At 38.0% G+C, this 16,702-nt stretch overlaps 1 protein-coding gene across 2 annotated transcripts; it reads right to left on the reverse strand.

Annotated features, from left to right (window-relative positions):
* Window positions 1–396: 396 nt before the first annotated feature.
* Window positions 397–14,152, reverse strand: LOC111587636 (E3 ubiquitin-protein ligase MARCHF9-like). 2 transcript variants are annotated; one of them, XM_023297680.3, is made up of 5 exons: window positions 13,788–14,152; window positions 12,385–13,560; window positions 6,155–6,310; window positions 3,567–3,759; window positions 397–1,515 (listed from the first exon to the last, which is right to left on the reverse strand). In XM_023297680.3, exons 2-5 carry the CDS (start codon window positions 12,763–12,765, stop codon window positions 1,196–1,198), a joined length of 1,050 nt encoding a protein of 349 aa, XP_023153448.1. In that variant the 5' UTR covers window positions 12,766–13,560; window positions 13,788–14,152; the 3' UTR covers window positions 397–1,195. The 2 variants fall into 2 exon arrangements, with proteins under 2 accessions (XP_023153448.1, XP_054866961.1); XM_055010986.1 differs by having other exon boundaries at window positions 12,385–14,152.
* Window positions 14,153–16,702: the final 2,550 nt, after the last annotated feature.

Raw genomic sequence — 16,702 nt, forward strand, 5'->3', positions numbered from 1 at the left:
AGTATTTAGAGCTCATTAATGTTGTGTAGTACTGTAAGACAAGGCACAGCATTAACAGCAAGTTTATTTACTATTTACTGTAGATGAGATGCAATGACAACTGAAGAATCAAGTAGTTGTCAACTATTAAACTGAGCTGCACCTATTTTGATAATTGATTAATTAGTTTGGGTAATAATTTTGTTATTATGGTGGAGACACAGACCAGCAGTCAGAGGCAAGTCTAAACTAAAAATCTTCTTAATTTATACCAACAGAAAGAAACATGATCAAGATGTGGTAGAACAAGAATTATTTTCATTTATCTACTAATAATGAATCATGGTAATTTTACACAAAAATACACCACAGTGGGGACATTTGTTTGGTCAGGTGATATAGAGGGATGCATTTTATTTTATTTTTTAACGGATATATTAAAACTACATGGACACATTAATTTATTTGACTTACATTTTAAGATTATAAACCTCAATCTGTAAATATCAAGAGTTTCACATTTGTTTTAAAGTCACGTTCCATTCATCTTGTGGCCTAAAATGAGACAAAACAAAACACAAAATTTTCTACTCAGATCAACCAAATCTTTATTACAAAACATGAATGATATATATTTTAAGCAATCGTGTCACATCTCAAAGTTTAATAGGGCTTTTTAATATCTGACCCAACAGTGCTGCTTCAAGTGACAACAGCTCAGATGAACCAGATCATGACGAACCCTCAGGAATACATGGGAAAATCAGGGGGACCTTTGTTATGGTGGTCACACAGGAGCACAATCATTATCACCATCAAACTGTCTCTTATAGAGTCAAATCCAGATCAAACAACAACTTTTTTTTTCTTCAGAAAGTAAAACAAAGTTCTGTTCAGTTACATTTCGAAACATTGGTCACGGTGGTTAAAAAAAAAGGCAAATAGCTTTAATAATCAAAGCTTTGTCTTTTTCAAAATGTATTTTTTTTCGTATTGTTTCACAGTCTTTTTCTTTTAAGATAAAACTGTAACGTTCTCTTTTTCCCAAATCTTAGAAATACATAATTGTTCTTAGCTCAGGGAGAATCTGAGAGCAAAATACAAGATTACAAGTTCACGGCAGTGTTTATATGGCAGATTACAATTCTTTTTGTACTAAACCTCAGTCAACACTTTTCTTCAAACATTGCAGCACTTTTGTCTGCTTCAGTCGGCCTCATACGGTCGTCACTCTCATGACCACCTCATGGTTGTTGCTGTGCAGGTTGTTGGGTCTCAGCTGGCTGAGGATGTGCAAAATAGTATAGCCACAGTGGTGGTGGAGAATAGTCCTGACGTGGCGACTCGCCCTCCGGCTGCCGTCTGTGCCGCTGTGAGAAGAGTTCCTCTCAACACGACCAACACCTTTACTGCTGGAACTGACGGGGTCACCTAAGTCCTTCGCTTTCTCATAATTCAGGACTTTCCACTGCTGGTTGACGGCCTGCCAGCGCTTAAAGATCCGGTAAACAGATGATCCTTCATGGATTATAAGGCCTGGGTGTAAAGGACACAGGGGTTGGGGAGGTGGAGGCAGGGAACAGGGTTACATATAGACAAATAGTTGTTTGTTCCAAAAGAATCAGAAAGAACTGAAAGGTACAGAAGGTGCAGAGTTAATACCAACTATATGTTCTCAAAAATAAAACGATTAAATGTACCAGGCCCGTTTGTGGCTGTTTTGGAATTAGGTTTAGTGAGAAACGTTTTAGTGAAAATCTCTTTACAAGATAAAACACAGGAAAAGGCAGTATGCAGCAAACATGCAGCATGAACTAATTTTATGTCTGTGCATTTACAGTATACAAATATGCACTTTAATGCATTTTCAAGAGAAGTTACTGTAAAGATACTTTAAAGATGTAAAGAGAAACTGTCTCAGTATTTAAGAGGTGTGGCCTTCAGAAATGAATTAACAATGTAAAACTAGGAGATCAAATTAAATGACAGCAAGTGAGATTAAATCAATTGTTCAAAAAAAAATTAGGGTGGTTAAGGGTGTGGTAGTTTCAAAACCAAATTGTAATCCTTTATTTTATTGGTCTGGAATTTTCTAATTGTTTACTTCAAAGGTTCTTGATAAATGCTCTGCAATTTACTTTTAATTACAGGGAGCATGATTTTTACCACCCCAAACCCTAAACCAAACTAATTTTAGTAATTTATTATGGTAACTAAATGATTCTTCACACACAGAAATGTGTAAAAGTTATGGCCCTGTAAGATAGACAGCCCATCAGAACCATCACAGAGGCTTCGATGGGTGCCAAACTCATTCTGCAGCGGGAAAACAACCAAAAATTTGCAGCAGAATCCTAAAGAAATATCTTCAGCCATAAAAACAACAAGGAAACGAAAGTGTCTGGGAATAAATGAAGAGACAGAAGACTTCTCCTTTAGAAGTGTGTGTGTGTTAGCAGTAAATTGGTGATACTATTAAATTCCCTATTAGAACCACCATATTACACATTTCATACATCAAATTTCTAGGAAGTGATTTAAAAATTTCAGATCTGTAAAATAAAAAGTAAAAGCAAAGCTGACACTCAATTTGTTGATATATTCAAACCAAAATGCGAAACTAGAAAAGCACTCAGAGAGCACAGTACTCCACCAAGGTTGCTCAGTTGACGTATCATTTCCGGCGGATGAAATCTTTAATAAAAAATGACCTTGCGCTGAGAACAGGTATGTGTTATGCATGGATACCGAAATTGCGTGTAAATTACTTCTTATAAAGGTCTGTTGTTCAGTTCATCACTTTTGGTAAGCCTTTTTTTGCTACTGTTAAAATAACCGTTCCCTCCTTGCTTTTACTTTGAAGACGTATTTTTAATGCTGTGGGCTTTTACTTTGTCACCATTCCAGCGGCACAGGAAGTGATTCTCTAAGAAGCTTCCGAAAAGTCTGAAAATTCACATTAAGATGAAAGAAAACGGTTCTACGCTGTTGCAGTCTAGCAAAGGATGTGTCTAAACTTAGAAGCTCCTAGCTGCAATAGAGACGAGCTCTTATGGTGAAGAAATGAGTGAAGGACAGAAAGGTGAATTTGTGTTCAAAATAAGGCTGACTGAACACGTGTCTGGCTGGGGTTTGCTACATCACGTGACCTACATATGTAGCAGGCGGCAGGAATTGATGGGACTCAGAAACACCCCACAGTTTAATCATTTGTTCCCTGTATGATTTCCAGCTGATAAATGATGGTCATTTTGTAGTAGGATCGCAATCATGTGATCGTCAGCAGGTAACTTACACAGTGTTCAGGTTATGGTTACAGCGACTGCCGGCAGCTATATCTGGCAATGGGAAATCCTTAACAAATCCGTGGATCCAGACTATAAGCCGCATCACTGCCAAAATCTAATCACTTGGTCCTTGTGTCATTTCTGACCTTCCCTGAAAATTTCATCCAAATCTGTTACTCCGTTTTTGAGTAATGTTTCACACAGACAGACAGACAGACAAACGTATGCCGATCGTCACATAACTCCGCCGTTCGTTGGCAGAGTAATAACTCTGTAACAGTAGTAACATCTGTGTCTTACCTATACAAACTATGTCCATGAAGCCGTACATGCCGTAGCATATCTGGAAGAGAAGGTCCTGCCGCTGCCATTTGGCTGAGGGGCTGAGAGACGACCACACCAACCAGGAAATACTTGCAATGAGGAACAGAGAGCCCAGGATAATGGCTGCAATCTGCACCTTCTCAATCACAGTCAGAGAGATGGCCTGCCACTGAACACAGACAGACAGAAATAGACTGAAATGGTCTCAGGTATAAATTGCAAACTGCTTCTTGATGATGTGAGATGAGAGCACAGGATTGGTCTCAATCCCTGACAAAGTCTTTGTAAATCAAACTGTTGTATGTCTGAAGAGCAGCATGTTTCAAGTTGGCACATATTTCCCAGATGTGTTCGGAGAATAATCAGTGCAGCTGATGGTTAAAAAACAGTGTTTGGTTGCAGTAAAGTATAGGGCGGGCCTAATTCCACAAACACGCTTCTCTTTGTCTTGCTTTTCTGTCGCTGGATACAGTGCACATTCATATAATCTTCACAAACCCTTCATCCGTTTAGTACGAACTGTCTCAGAATCTTACTTTTCTGATAAATAAATACTTCTGCTGTGTTTGACAGAAGTCGACACTGTTAAAAAAAAGTAATAATTTTCCTGTAGCCAAGGCACCAAAAATACTGTAAAAATAATGGAAAATAACTCTCTCTTTAAAAAATTTAATTTTCCATAATCAAAACATCGTTTCTAGCCTTTGTTCAACATCTGTATTTTTTTGTTTTTTAATGTTTAATGAAGGATATTTATGTGTGTAAAAACAATTAAAAACAGCAATAAATATGGTCAAATATTGCTATAATACACACACACACGCACACACACGTACGTGTGTGATTATTTATATATGTCACAGATGTTATTTATTGTTTTACACTAGAATTGTAAATTCAAATCATTTTTGTAATTTCATAGTTTCATGTAATTCAAAAATGTGGAAGATACTGTACAATAAAATGGAAAAGTTCTGTAAAATTACAGATTTTTATTTATTTATTTTTTTTGTACAGCGTGTAGATTTCAGTTTGACTGAAAACATGTCAAGACGTCTGTGTTCTCCATTCTGAATGAACCTCATTGAGCCCCTGCTGGTCACTATAGTGCACTAAAATTACTATAAACTGTAAATTGTAGATAATTTTTGGAATCTTTTCAATTAAAGATTCCAAAAAGTACTTTTATTTTCACATACAGTAAGACAGTCTTTCTTTTAATAACTGCTGCTTTTGAAAAGTGTTCTGTGACATTTTATTCTTCATGTAGATGTCTGCTGACTGACTGTGCAGGTCACGGCTACAGCATCAGCCAGACAGAAGGGCATCTGAAGGTGCTTTGTGTCTGATAAGATCTGTTTTCCAGCACTCGGAGAGTGGAATCATTTGGTGATACCGTCTGTTCGTCTACCGTCCCTGTCGCTGCCACACACTGCTGCCAAGTCTTTGAAATGTGCACTGTCTCATGAATGTGTCCCTGGCATCTTCCAGTAAGTCCTCATGGCTTTATTCTTCTACTTTTGTTCATAAAAACTGCATAAATATCTCTGGACAGCAATGTGGAGCTTCTGAGCTTTCTGCTGGGAATCAGTGAATGTTGGACGAAGTCAGTCTGAAATGTGTCTGTGCTGGTGGTCAGTGTTGTGGAAAATTTATTCAGATCCTTCCAATACCAATACATAAATGTAAAAGCTCTCCTTTAAAAAGCAAAGTCCTTCTTATGTGAAAGTATACATGCTACCAGCAAAATGAAGTTAAAATATTAACATAAAGATATTTTTTTTACTCATTCTTACATATGACATCAAGCTGCTGCATGTTTAAACTTCTTCATATCCAGTTTTATATACAGAGTTGATAAATCTGAGGACTTGTCAGATGATTAATGGTAGAGAAAAGAAGAAAAAACAAACATCTGATACACAAACCTTTTTTCCAGTTGTTAAACTTTAGTCTTTGTGTTTTGGTGAGATATTGGATCCTCTGTCCCATATATTGAAATGAAACCATATGAGTTTAGAGGAGAAAATCCCTGTTTAGTGGAGCTGTTTACAACTCACAGACATCCGAAATGCAACTCAGATTAAACAGCAGTGGTTTAATCTTCTGTAATGTGTTGTATTTTAAAAGCTTGTTATGTAACCTATTGTGTAAAACCCTCATTTTATACATAACTTAAAGCTGTCGAATAAATATGGTGGAACAGAAAGTCCAACATTTCCCTCTGGAGTGTTGTGAAATCGAAGCATGAAAATACATAGAGTACTTTGAAACTGTACTGAAGTACAGCATTTGAGTAAATTTACAGAGTTCCTTTGTACAGCTGCTGCTGGTGGTGGGAATGTAAATGCTGCATGGCCTCTACTGTACCACATTATATTTGCTTTATGATCGATGACCCTGAATGCGACTACTAAGCTTTTCTGCCAATCAGTCACTTAAATCTGGCAAAGTTTGTGCTGTTCACCACAGAGCCCGACAGCCTAAAGTCGAGGACGTTTTTTCACACAGCTCCAGTTTTCCACAGCGAACACAGAGAGTCACACTGAGCACTCGGACTGTACCTGCAGTGGGTTTTTGGTGCTAATGGCCAGAACCTGGTACTTGAAGTAGCAGAGCTCACAGCTCCAGGAGCCTCTCTCACTGATCCAGCGGATAAGGCAGGACTGGTGAGTGCAGCGAACGGAGCCGTCACAGCGACAAGGGCTCAACAGCTCCCCCTGCAGAACACAAAGCGGAGCTGCACATTTACAGCGTTGGAACTCACTCAATCAAGGCTTGAATGGAGACCGCAAAAATGAAGAACTTGTCGCTGACGCTGTTTAAGAGTCCTTAGGTCGCCATGACAACACAGGAAGTTGGTCATTTTGCGATCATTAAGTAAATTTTATATTGGAAAGCAGTGTTAGAATATTTCTCCTGTTGTGCTTTTGATCATTTTGTCCTGGTAAAATTTATTATTTTCAGTCTAGTTTTTTGTTTGATTTATTTGTCCTGGTCGATAAAGGTGTATTATTTGTCATGTGACCTGAGGTGCAGCGCAGGAGAGAGAGATCCCGTCTGCTTTGATTTGTTTTCTGTTGGTCATCTAGGCGAACAGGGTAATTATTCATTTTTAATAAGTTTCAGAGAACTGTATAATTTGTTTAGAGAGAAGTGAGAGACAAAGGTATTTGTTTTACTGCAATTTCATGATTTGAATGTGATGCTATGTCTGTGTTTATAGTTTTCACGGTGTACCACCAAATGATATAACTTCTGAGAAGAGTAAACCTTTTTGTGGACATCAGTACGAAGCGTGGACTCTTTCAATGACCAGCAGTTACAGAACTTTATCATGAGCTTTAACATCTCAGCAACTACCATTACATTTTATCCACTGAAGTCACTGAGGCTATTATTAGTGATCATGGATATAAAAAGATACAACAGCTTGGAGCAAGCACTAATATGTATAATATTATATATTTGTTTGAATTATTGACAGAGTTTATAAGCAACCCTGTCTGCGCTGTTGGTTAGTAATATTCATCATATTTAGAGAGAAAAGTTGATATTTAATTATATCTAAATATAAAAAATAATGCAAAACTGCAAATACTGTTAGATACATTGCAAATTAAACAGCATTTTACAATAGTTTTATCAGATAATAACATTCATTTTCACTCATATCATGTTTACAATCCATAGGTTCCACTGATTAGATTTATTGTCTCTGGTTCACATGAGAAACTGTGGCGACAGTTTTCTGAGACAGAGATGTTCAATGAAGTGACAATTATGCGATCAAATTAAGACTTAAAGTAACTCTCTCTTGCGCTCTCTTACAACCGCTTTGTGCACTAATAAGGAACCTCTTCTGAACAATGATGAATCACTCTTTCATAAATATGTATTATTCCCACAGTGCTGAATCGTCTCCATCAGTGGTGAAGAGGATCCTGCAACTCTTTTCTGAACCATCCTAGTCCTGCTGACTCCTCATCTTCTTCTGACAGCTTCTTTTAACACTTACTGCTTCACCAGCTTCACTGTCACTTCACACTACTTTGAACTTTATTTGGCTCTTTGAGCAGTTACTTTGTGTCAGCAGCTGTACTGCTGAAGCTTTGTCACTGTATTTTAGAGGTGAAATAATCTAATCTCCTGAAAAGAACATGCTTTGAATAAATAAGGAAATCAATCAAATGAATTAAATCTACAACTACTCAGCACATCTCAGTACAATTCTACTTTATAACTTCATATGTTGCTTGGAATGATTCTATTTCTGTGTTTACATACCAACATTAGAATTTCCCGCCAATATAAACACAATTGTGTGACTGTGAGAAGCACTAGGGTTGTTGATTTCACTGGTTATTTTTAGGTCGCAGTTTTATGATTTTGTTTTATCGTTTTGTTATTTTGGGGGTGACGTCTTTATAGTAGGATATTAAGAGATATGATAAGCCTTTATTAATCCCATGATGGGCAAATGTGCAGCATTCAGCAGCAAAGCACAGATAGTGCAGAAATGTAGAAACATAAGAATGAAAAATCTAAAGTAAGCAAGAAATACATGTAAGTTCTGCTGATACTATAAAGATTCTTCTGTATTTCAAAATTCAGATATTGCGCAGGGTTACTTTAAATGCACAGATTCTTCTATGAGTAGAAAAACAGTGATGTTAAAATACTGAAATTGCACAGATTGTAATGGTATCACAAATTCTTCTACATGTATAATAAATTGATATCATAAAGTCTAAAAATCACTTTAAAAAAATACCACTAATGAACAGGTTTGAATGCACCAGAGTGAAGTATATATTTTTCTTTTGTAGATGTTCAAAGTTGAATTTTATCAGGTACTGGATGTGGTTTTCTCACATATCAGCTGACTTGTGTCACATGACGGCTTAATGAATTTTAAATGCAGCACCTGCTCCCATTGCACTGCACGACCTGATGAAGTTAAAATGCGCCGGCTTTTCATGTATTAATAAAAGACTTTTCTATTTAAAAGTAGACTGCCTCAGTTTCTCTTTGGACTGCAGACCAGCACTAAGGACAGTCAGTATTCTTTCACCTTTGTGGCCTGTTTGCATTTTGATAAGTGATAGATGCCCATTATAGAGATGCACCTTTATTTCTCTCATTTATTCTGATGCATATTTTAGCTTTTTCTCCTCAGTTTTTTCTTGTTGTTGTTGGGTTGTGGTATCTTTCTGGCACTGCCTTTATATAATATTATAAACTGGTATTGGTTGTATATACTTTGCTTTTTTGACTATTATCTAATACATATATATTTTCTTTATTAACTAATGTTATACACATATTTTTTCTAAATAATATTTGTGGCATCATATTAGAGTTATCTAGAATTAGTTAGAATTTTATGGTCTTTTTTAAAAAATCATGCAGCCACTATAACGAAAGATTATAACATTTCTACAATAACAAAGCCATGTGCTTTGACTTTTTTGGGGGGCAATTCATTCAATTTTTTGGGAACACTCCCTCCAGCAGCATATTTAAATGTCAGAATCATCATAGTTAGTCTGTTCTGATGCCTCAGAGCAGCAATAAAGACATTTTCAACCATATAAATAGTTCCAAAAGCGTGGCAGCCGAACGGCACTGGCTCTCCTCAGTCCAGCTGAATCTTTGGGATGAGATTTTTGAATTAATGATCAGCTCCCAACTTGACACACTTGCAGACTTCCTGAGAAAATCTTTTTGGCAGTTGATCCCTATTTAATTGTGACTAATTAGTGCATAAAGCGAGTGTACCTCATTATTATCCAGATATTTCCAGCAACGTGAGAAGAGCTGTGTGCTGAGTTGAAAGGAGAATATGACTGGCTGATCTTTTTTCCGTTGATATCTTCTCCCGACTGCATAACCAATCAAAGGACACGTCTGCCTTTACATCCTCAGCTGCAGACACTAAAAGCATGCATTTATAATAAAGTGACAGCATGTGATATTCCTGCTTAATGTGACTATCTGCTGCTTAACACCTTCATCAGAGGACTGATTCCTCCTCTCATGTCAGTTTTCTGTAGCCTCAAAAGAAATCACGGGACATCTGGTGCAGGTTTTTGTTGTCAGTATGAGGCTCCCTGAGGCCGTCGGACTGACAACACTCTCGCTCATCTCACTTTATTTTCTGTCTGACTCTAGGTTATGTGTTATGTCTTTAATTAGTTGGATATCTGGAGGGGAAGCAAAAACTTTCTAAGACCTCCAGCAAAGTCTGTCTGTTCAAGGCTGACTTCATCCTCAGACCTTCGCGTCTCGGACAAAGATGACACAGACGTTTTTAAAAAATTTTTTGCTTTACTTTTTTGTTCTCCTGGGTGTGACTAGAAAACCCCTCAGCTTCATTCCTCCATTAATGGATTTTACTGAAGAGTCCTTGAGCAAAGTTATTGAACGCTGCCTACCTCACTTAAATACCTCTGAATAATAATGAGCATAAATAAGCAGCTCTTAGATCTTTCTTACGTGTCGAGGAATCATTCTTGGAAAGCTTTCTTCATCGCTTTTTAAAAAACAGTCTAATTTTGTGCATCAGACACTGAATCTATTACTGTGAGGACTTCACTGGGTCGCATAGTAAATCTAAAGCTCCTCCTGCTTCCCTCCTGCCTATTCTTAACTGATGCCCTTTGTCTGCCCACTGCTATTTTCAGATCACTGCTGATGGATTAATTCTCTTCTTTAAAGTCTTCGTCACTCTGGATTTCTACTTTTTTTTTTTCTACTTTTCCACGGATACTCGCATCAGTTTGATGCCGATTTATAATAACTAATATCTTCATCGTGTGTTTGCTTAAAGGGAACTTCACTGATTTTACACATCAAAGTCTGTTTACAGGTCTTGAGGAGAACTGTGACACAGCATGTAAAAAAGTTGTTAAAAAGACTCACAGCCCCAGAGGGAGCCGTGTGAAGTCACTGGAGTGACTCAAGTTGAGTCAAGTGATGTGACTTCGGCTTCCCTGCAGCCCACTCCTCAGCTCTGCTTCAGGGCGCTGCAGCTTCAGGCCGCATTCACCAACGTTACACGCTCAAATCTGAGACCAAACTACTGGCAGCTGAGTTGTATTGTAGGAAATGGGCAACATTTTAGCGCTTGACCCATTCCTGGAAGTCAAAGTCTGAAAATTGTGGTGTATTTTTAGATAGCAGACTAGCAGATTGCATGTTGGCACTGGAGGGGCTGAAGAGTCTGACTGGCTGGAAGAAATTCATAAATGTGGCTTCTGAGAGCTGCAGTTTAATGTATGGATGATTGTTAGAAAGTGTATGATGCAAATATATGTGATGACTGAGTATTAAATGCCTAAGAAGCCATGTTTGATTTTATTATCAAATCAGTTTTTTATGTTTAAACTCGATGAATTGGATTACTGTTAACATATAAGGTCATGATGGGCAGAATTTTAAATAAAAACTATAATAGAAAGGCATAAAATTCCCTAAAATGAACAGAAAGATGCATTACTTCAGAAACAGGGGACATAAAGTGAGGTTTTCAGTTTCAGTATCAGTGTTAAGCTGTATTCTGCTGAATTTACAGTACACCTCAGAATTGCACCCGACTGTCTCACTTTATTTTTGAATCATGTGAGTTTTTCTAAAAATAATTATATTGTGGAGGACCTGAAGATTCACTGGCCCATCTGAAGAGTTTTTATCCAACAGTATCAGCCTCTGCTGCTTCAGATTTCACTGCTCTTTAACCTGTTTTTCTCAAAAAAAATCCCACAAATTCACTGAGGTGCAAAATGAAATTCTGGAGCCCACATTTAGACTGAAACTGCAAGCAGATCAGCTGGTGGTAAACTCTGCAGATTTGGCCTCACAGGCTTTATTTACAGATATAATGTTGCACAAAATATTCTTAAATGAGTCAGTTTCTTACAGGACATTTGGTTCCGATGTTTTGTGGGGTTCTGAGTGAGTTGCCTTCTGTTTATCTCAAGTTTTTCATTCTGATGATGCTATTTATTAGTGGAACAGAGAACTTGGCAGAGTGACTTCGTGAAAGACATCTGAGCACCATGTGTCCTGCTGAAGTGCCCATGTGCAAGTCACCAATTTAGGGTTCAAAGTAACTGCAATCTAAAAAAATAGTTTTGGCTCAACATGAAAACTATTACAGTTTGCATCCCTCTTTTTGAGCTGGGACAACTTCAAGGAAATTATGTTCAACCAACACAATATGTTGAGTTAGGAGAACTAGCCTTTACGCTACAATCAGACATTGGTAACTGACAATCTCCTAATGATTGGTAGCATCAACACAACTTTACTCACAAAATTAAGTTGTTCCAAGTAGTACTACAAACACAGAAATTCAACAGAAATTTGTAGTGTCAGCTAATAATAGTGTCCCTAAGTGAGGACAAAGTGGACAGTTTGTCTCATTTTCTACGTAGAAGTAGTAATATTTCAGTATTTTTAAGTGTCATGTGCTTGTTTTGTTACTATAAACGTGTTTTCAAGTTACTAAACTTCAAAAATTAAGTTGCTCCAATGGGGACTTGAAATCCTGATCTTAATATGAACAAAATTTTAGTCATCAAGCCGATTTGGTTCAGTTACCTCAACTCAAATTCAGTTTTCAATGCGGAAATATTACACACAATATTACTTTGAATGACTTCGATTGTTGTTGTATTTTAAATCTTCCAACTATGCATTTAATTCATTGCTAGGAATAGGTCCCTTGAATCACTTTTTAGAGTGATGCTTCCTAACTTACCACATCAGAACCTTTATTTCCCAACTTTACCTTCTCCGGCCCCTGGAAGCAGATCCGGCACTGCGGTGATCGCATCCCGCTCTCGGAGAGACTCGGCAGGGACGCAGCGTCCAGGCCTCCTCCGGCTCCTCCCGCTTCTTCTCCTCCTCCTCCTCCTCCCTGCGGTTTGGCTCCTTCTTTCTCCTCAAACGCCAGGCTGCGGGGCCGCGGGTCGGAGCCGTAATATTCCTCCTCGTCGTCCCGGTGAGAGCAGCTCAGCTGAGGCCAGCCGCAGCCTCCGATCGCGAGTCCCCTCATCCGGGGCTGCGTGTCCGGGTCGGTGCCGGTGTCAGTCCTCCTGCTGGATCCGGAGCGCATCAGTAGCAACACTTTGAGTTCATTGAAAAACATGCGGATCCGATACTTGAACATTCTTGAGCCGCTCTTTTACTACACAGGCAGCAAGTGCTCTGTGAAAGCAAGCAGCCTTCAGCGAGACTGTGGCAGGTCCATCACATTATTATTATTATTATTATTATTATTATTATTATTATTATTATTACTATTATTATTATTATTATTATGTGGGCATGTGATTCACACAGACAGCTCACTTCCTAGTGAATAAAACACTGATCTCCTTCGAGAAAGCGCACGAAAAACATGATAGGCTATTAGATCAGCCCATAGCTCTTTGCATATCCTGTTGTTATAGCATGTGCACCGCCATCCAGCCAATGGGGAAGGATTATTTTTCATGGATAGAGGCGTTTTCTTTCAGGATTCAATGGAGGCTGAGAGCCACAAACTCTAAAGGCTCCAACACAGAGTGGTCCAGCAGCAGCAGCATCCTCTCCATCAGCCTTCATCCTCAGTTTGGAGAGTGTTTGGAGGTTTTAACTGACCAATGTGTTTGCCACTAAATGTTCCCAGGCGCACAAAATAAAAAACACAGCCAGGGTATCTAATAGAGGGGTTGGTATCAAATCCTATTAACGGCTAAGTCAAATCCGATTTATATTTCAATTTCTCATTCAGCCTACCTACAGGGGAGGTGAAATTACACGAGGTGACAAGCGTGTATCCTTTGTTGTCTCGCAGTGGCATCCATCAGTTCATCTTCATCGTAGCTTTTTTCCCCCTTAATTCCTCTGGCAGATCGAGCAGGCTTCGTCCCACACCTCCCCAGCTAACGCTTACAAAGTTCCAATCCAGCTGTATCAGACCCTAAAACATCAGATCAAACACACAATAAAAATCCACCTCACGACAACTTGTAATGCCACTTCTTTTCCCATCCATCTCTGCGCCACAGAGCAGGAAGAGCGAGAGGATGCCAGATATGGATTCCTGCGAACACATACACCAAAAAAAAAAAAAAAAAAAAAACACCGATAGCCGACAGGAGGCTGCTAAAAACAACTGCACATCGCCATCATCATCATCTTCCTCACCGAATCACATCAAGGCCTCCGGGAATCAGCGGGACAATAAAGTGCCACTTCACATGGTAGCTTGGAGAGATGCGCCTGGATCGGTTCATCTTCTTCCTCATAATCCTACAGGATGCCGGAGCCGGATGTTTGTTGTTTTTTCCCCCCCTCCAGAATGGTTCTCCGACTACAAAACACAAACTTCTCTGTATGTGTGAGCCACAGTTTTGCATGAAGGCAGCCTGATCGGTGGGTGCAGCTGAGCAGAGATGAGCTCCATCCTGGTGGGCGGTGAGCTGACGGACTGTGGCTGCTGTCCAGGGTGCTGAGATACGAGTGACGTGGCGGCCACGTGCTGATATTCATCTGCTGGTCGAGAGAAGAAACAATTAGTCCATTGTAATACAGCCAGGAGTGTGTGCGTGCGCGTGTGTCATCAGACTGTAATGAACAGAACAAAAGCTCTCCAGGGTTTGGTACATGTATACACAGTGTGCAGACTCAATAGAACCACCAGCAGCACAATACAGCTGTCAGACAATTGCTGAAAAGGAGTCCGTCTCCTATAGATAGAAAGATATAATGAATATATATGTATGATATACCAAAGATATAAGCTTTTTAAAAACACATATCATGCGCTGCTTGTTTCTACAATCAGAAAATTAAAGCTCCCAACTGGAACCCAAAATCCCTTCACAGTGATACCATATCCATGTAATCTTAATTAAATGGATGAAAAACTCAATTGTACTGACTTGCATAAACCTTTCAAGTTGTAAACAAAATTTCAGTACGCTGTGTTGATATAATAATGTTGCTAACTGCACCAGCTGGATACTGTTTGTCATTTAAACTAAGCTTTCTGCGTTAGCTGATTTTAAACCAAATTCAGGTTGAGGTAACTTAATAAAATTCTTCATGTGGGATTCAGGTTTTAAAAGTTTCGTCTCTATTTCAATGTGCCTGGACAATATCGGACATTTCAAAATGGTCCTTAGGATGCCTTTTTGTAGAGGCTAAAATCTAATTTACGTAACTCAGTGCAGTTTGTTGGTTGAACATAATGTCATTGGAAGTTGTTGTAATTCAAAAAGACTTGTTAAGCACAATTATTTTGTCTTACAGTGTATAAGAAACATTTTTCAATACCACAAAGAACTTTTTTAGCAAGGGGGACATTTCTGAAAACAACTTCTTAAAAAGCTCAAAGGTGCCTCAAAAAACAAACACAAAAAAAAGTCCTTTAGGCACCATAAATGTGGATTTAAAGAACTTTAAAAATAGTTTCTTTTGGGAACCATTTTCAAGTATTTCTTTGTGGATCGACAAGGAACCTCCTTTAAATGGTTCTTAAATAATTTTTCAAAATGCATGATTCATTCAACATTTTAAATCAAAATTATTATGTGTAGGTTGAAAAACAAACACATGAGCACAGTTTTTGGCCATTTATTTACATTCTTTTTTTACTTCAATTGCAGGCAAGTCAGATATTAAATGTCACCTTCAGAGATGCATAAAGTCCGTCAAACTTATTTGTTAAAGATTAACACAAAATATGTTTATTATTAAAATAATTTGTGGATCCTTACTGAAAATTAAGGAACACTGAATCAATTTGACAGTTAGACACATGATTTAAGACTATGTATCAATAGCATCTCTGGGTTTGCCATTATAACATATTTAATATTTTGGTTTCTTGGACTGTTGGTCAGAGAGAACAACGTTTTACAAGATATCAAAAAGATGAATTCATTAACAGACAAAATAAGCTGCAGATCAATTGATAATGTAAACAATTAGCTCTACTTGTATACTATTAGCTGGCACTAAATAACGCCAATAAAAACTGAGAAGCTTAAGTTTTTTAAAGCACCACATGAAGTAGATGAGGAACCATCCCCTAAATAAATAGATTCCTCAGATGGTGAAGACACTTTGAAGATCCAGAGAAAAAATATCTTTGAATATCTGCAATTTAGCTGACGAGAGATGAGTTATTTATGAGATCTGTGTGATTCTTGTGAATGATTTATAGTAAAAGGCCAGTGTTGCCTCACCAAATGCAAATCTGCAGTCAGTGGGGCAGAAATGAATTTGATTAACGGCATTAAAGTCATGCATCAGCGCATACGCAGGATTGTTTTACTTTGATATATTGGAACAGAGCTTGTTTGTCATTTGCAAAACACTTTGATTTGTTCTCACTTTTTATCAAATGTGCTACACAAATAAAGTTTCTATAAGAATAGTACTGTCAATGTTTCAAAACTAATCTAATATGTATATGCACAGTCATTTGAGTGATAAGTATGTGTGATTCCCAGGTGAATAATTTGCACATTCCTGCACAATCTATAGAGCTGTCTCCCTAACAACAATTTAAACGTTTATTTTTAGAATAGCTTTGATTTGCTACACTTGCTTTTGAATGGCTTGCAACACTTGCCTTTTTTTTTTTTTTTAAACATCTTATCTTTCTTCAAATATTTCTGCATCTCAGTGTTTACGGTTATGCACCAAAGTACAAATGCTCATATGTGAAAACCTGCTCTACAATAGAATGGATTCTGAATCTGAGTCTAATAGGAGGATCAGTGTGGATTTTGTGTAATTAGTTTCTTAAATGCTCGGATTATCTGTCATTTCTTGGAAATTAACAGCTTATGCAACAGTTTTGTAAAATATTTGCAGATTTATCATCTAAAACCAGCCTGGCTCCCAGGTGATACACTGAACACTATGGGTGTGTGATGAGGCACAACGAAACACCAGGACTGTCCAGTTTACTTCTGGTTTGCTAGAGACAGAGGCATGTTGTAATGCAGTGGAAATGGCAGTGATTAACATCTAGACATGTTATCGTGATATGCTATCAGTGTCTGTGATGTCCGCACTTGCAGCTATTCCAACCATGAGAGTCGGTAACC

This window comes from Amphiprion ocellaris, chromosome 5 (genome assembly GCF_022539595.1).
Source record: "Amphiprion ocellaris isolate individual 3 ecotype Okinawa chromosome 5, ASM2253959v1, whole genome shotgun sequence".
Taxonomy (NCBI): Eukaryota; Metazoa; Chordata; class Actinopteri; family Pomacentridae; genus Amphiprion; species Amphiprion ocellaris.

Excerpts from the sequence above, each read along its gene's own strand:
- LOC111587636 (XM_023297680.3), bottom strand. The coding sequence starts at position 12,765 with ATGTTCAAGTATCGGATCCGCATGTTTTTCAATGAACTCAAAGTGTTG. Across the intron at positions 6,311-12,384 it reads GCTTCCAGGGGCCGGAGAAG|GGGGAGCTGTTGAGCCCTTG; the intron begins GTAAAGTTGGGA and ends TGTGTTCTGCAG. Across the intron at positions 1,516-3,566 it reads CATGGACATAGTTTGTATAG|GCCTTATAATCCATGAAGGA; the intron begins GTAAGACACAGA and ends CTTTACACCCAG.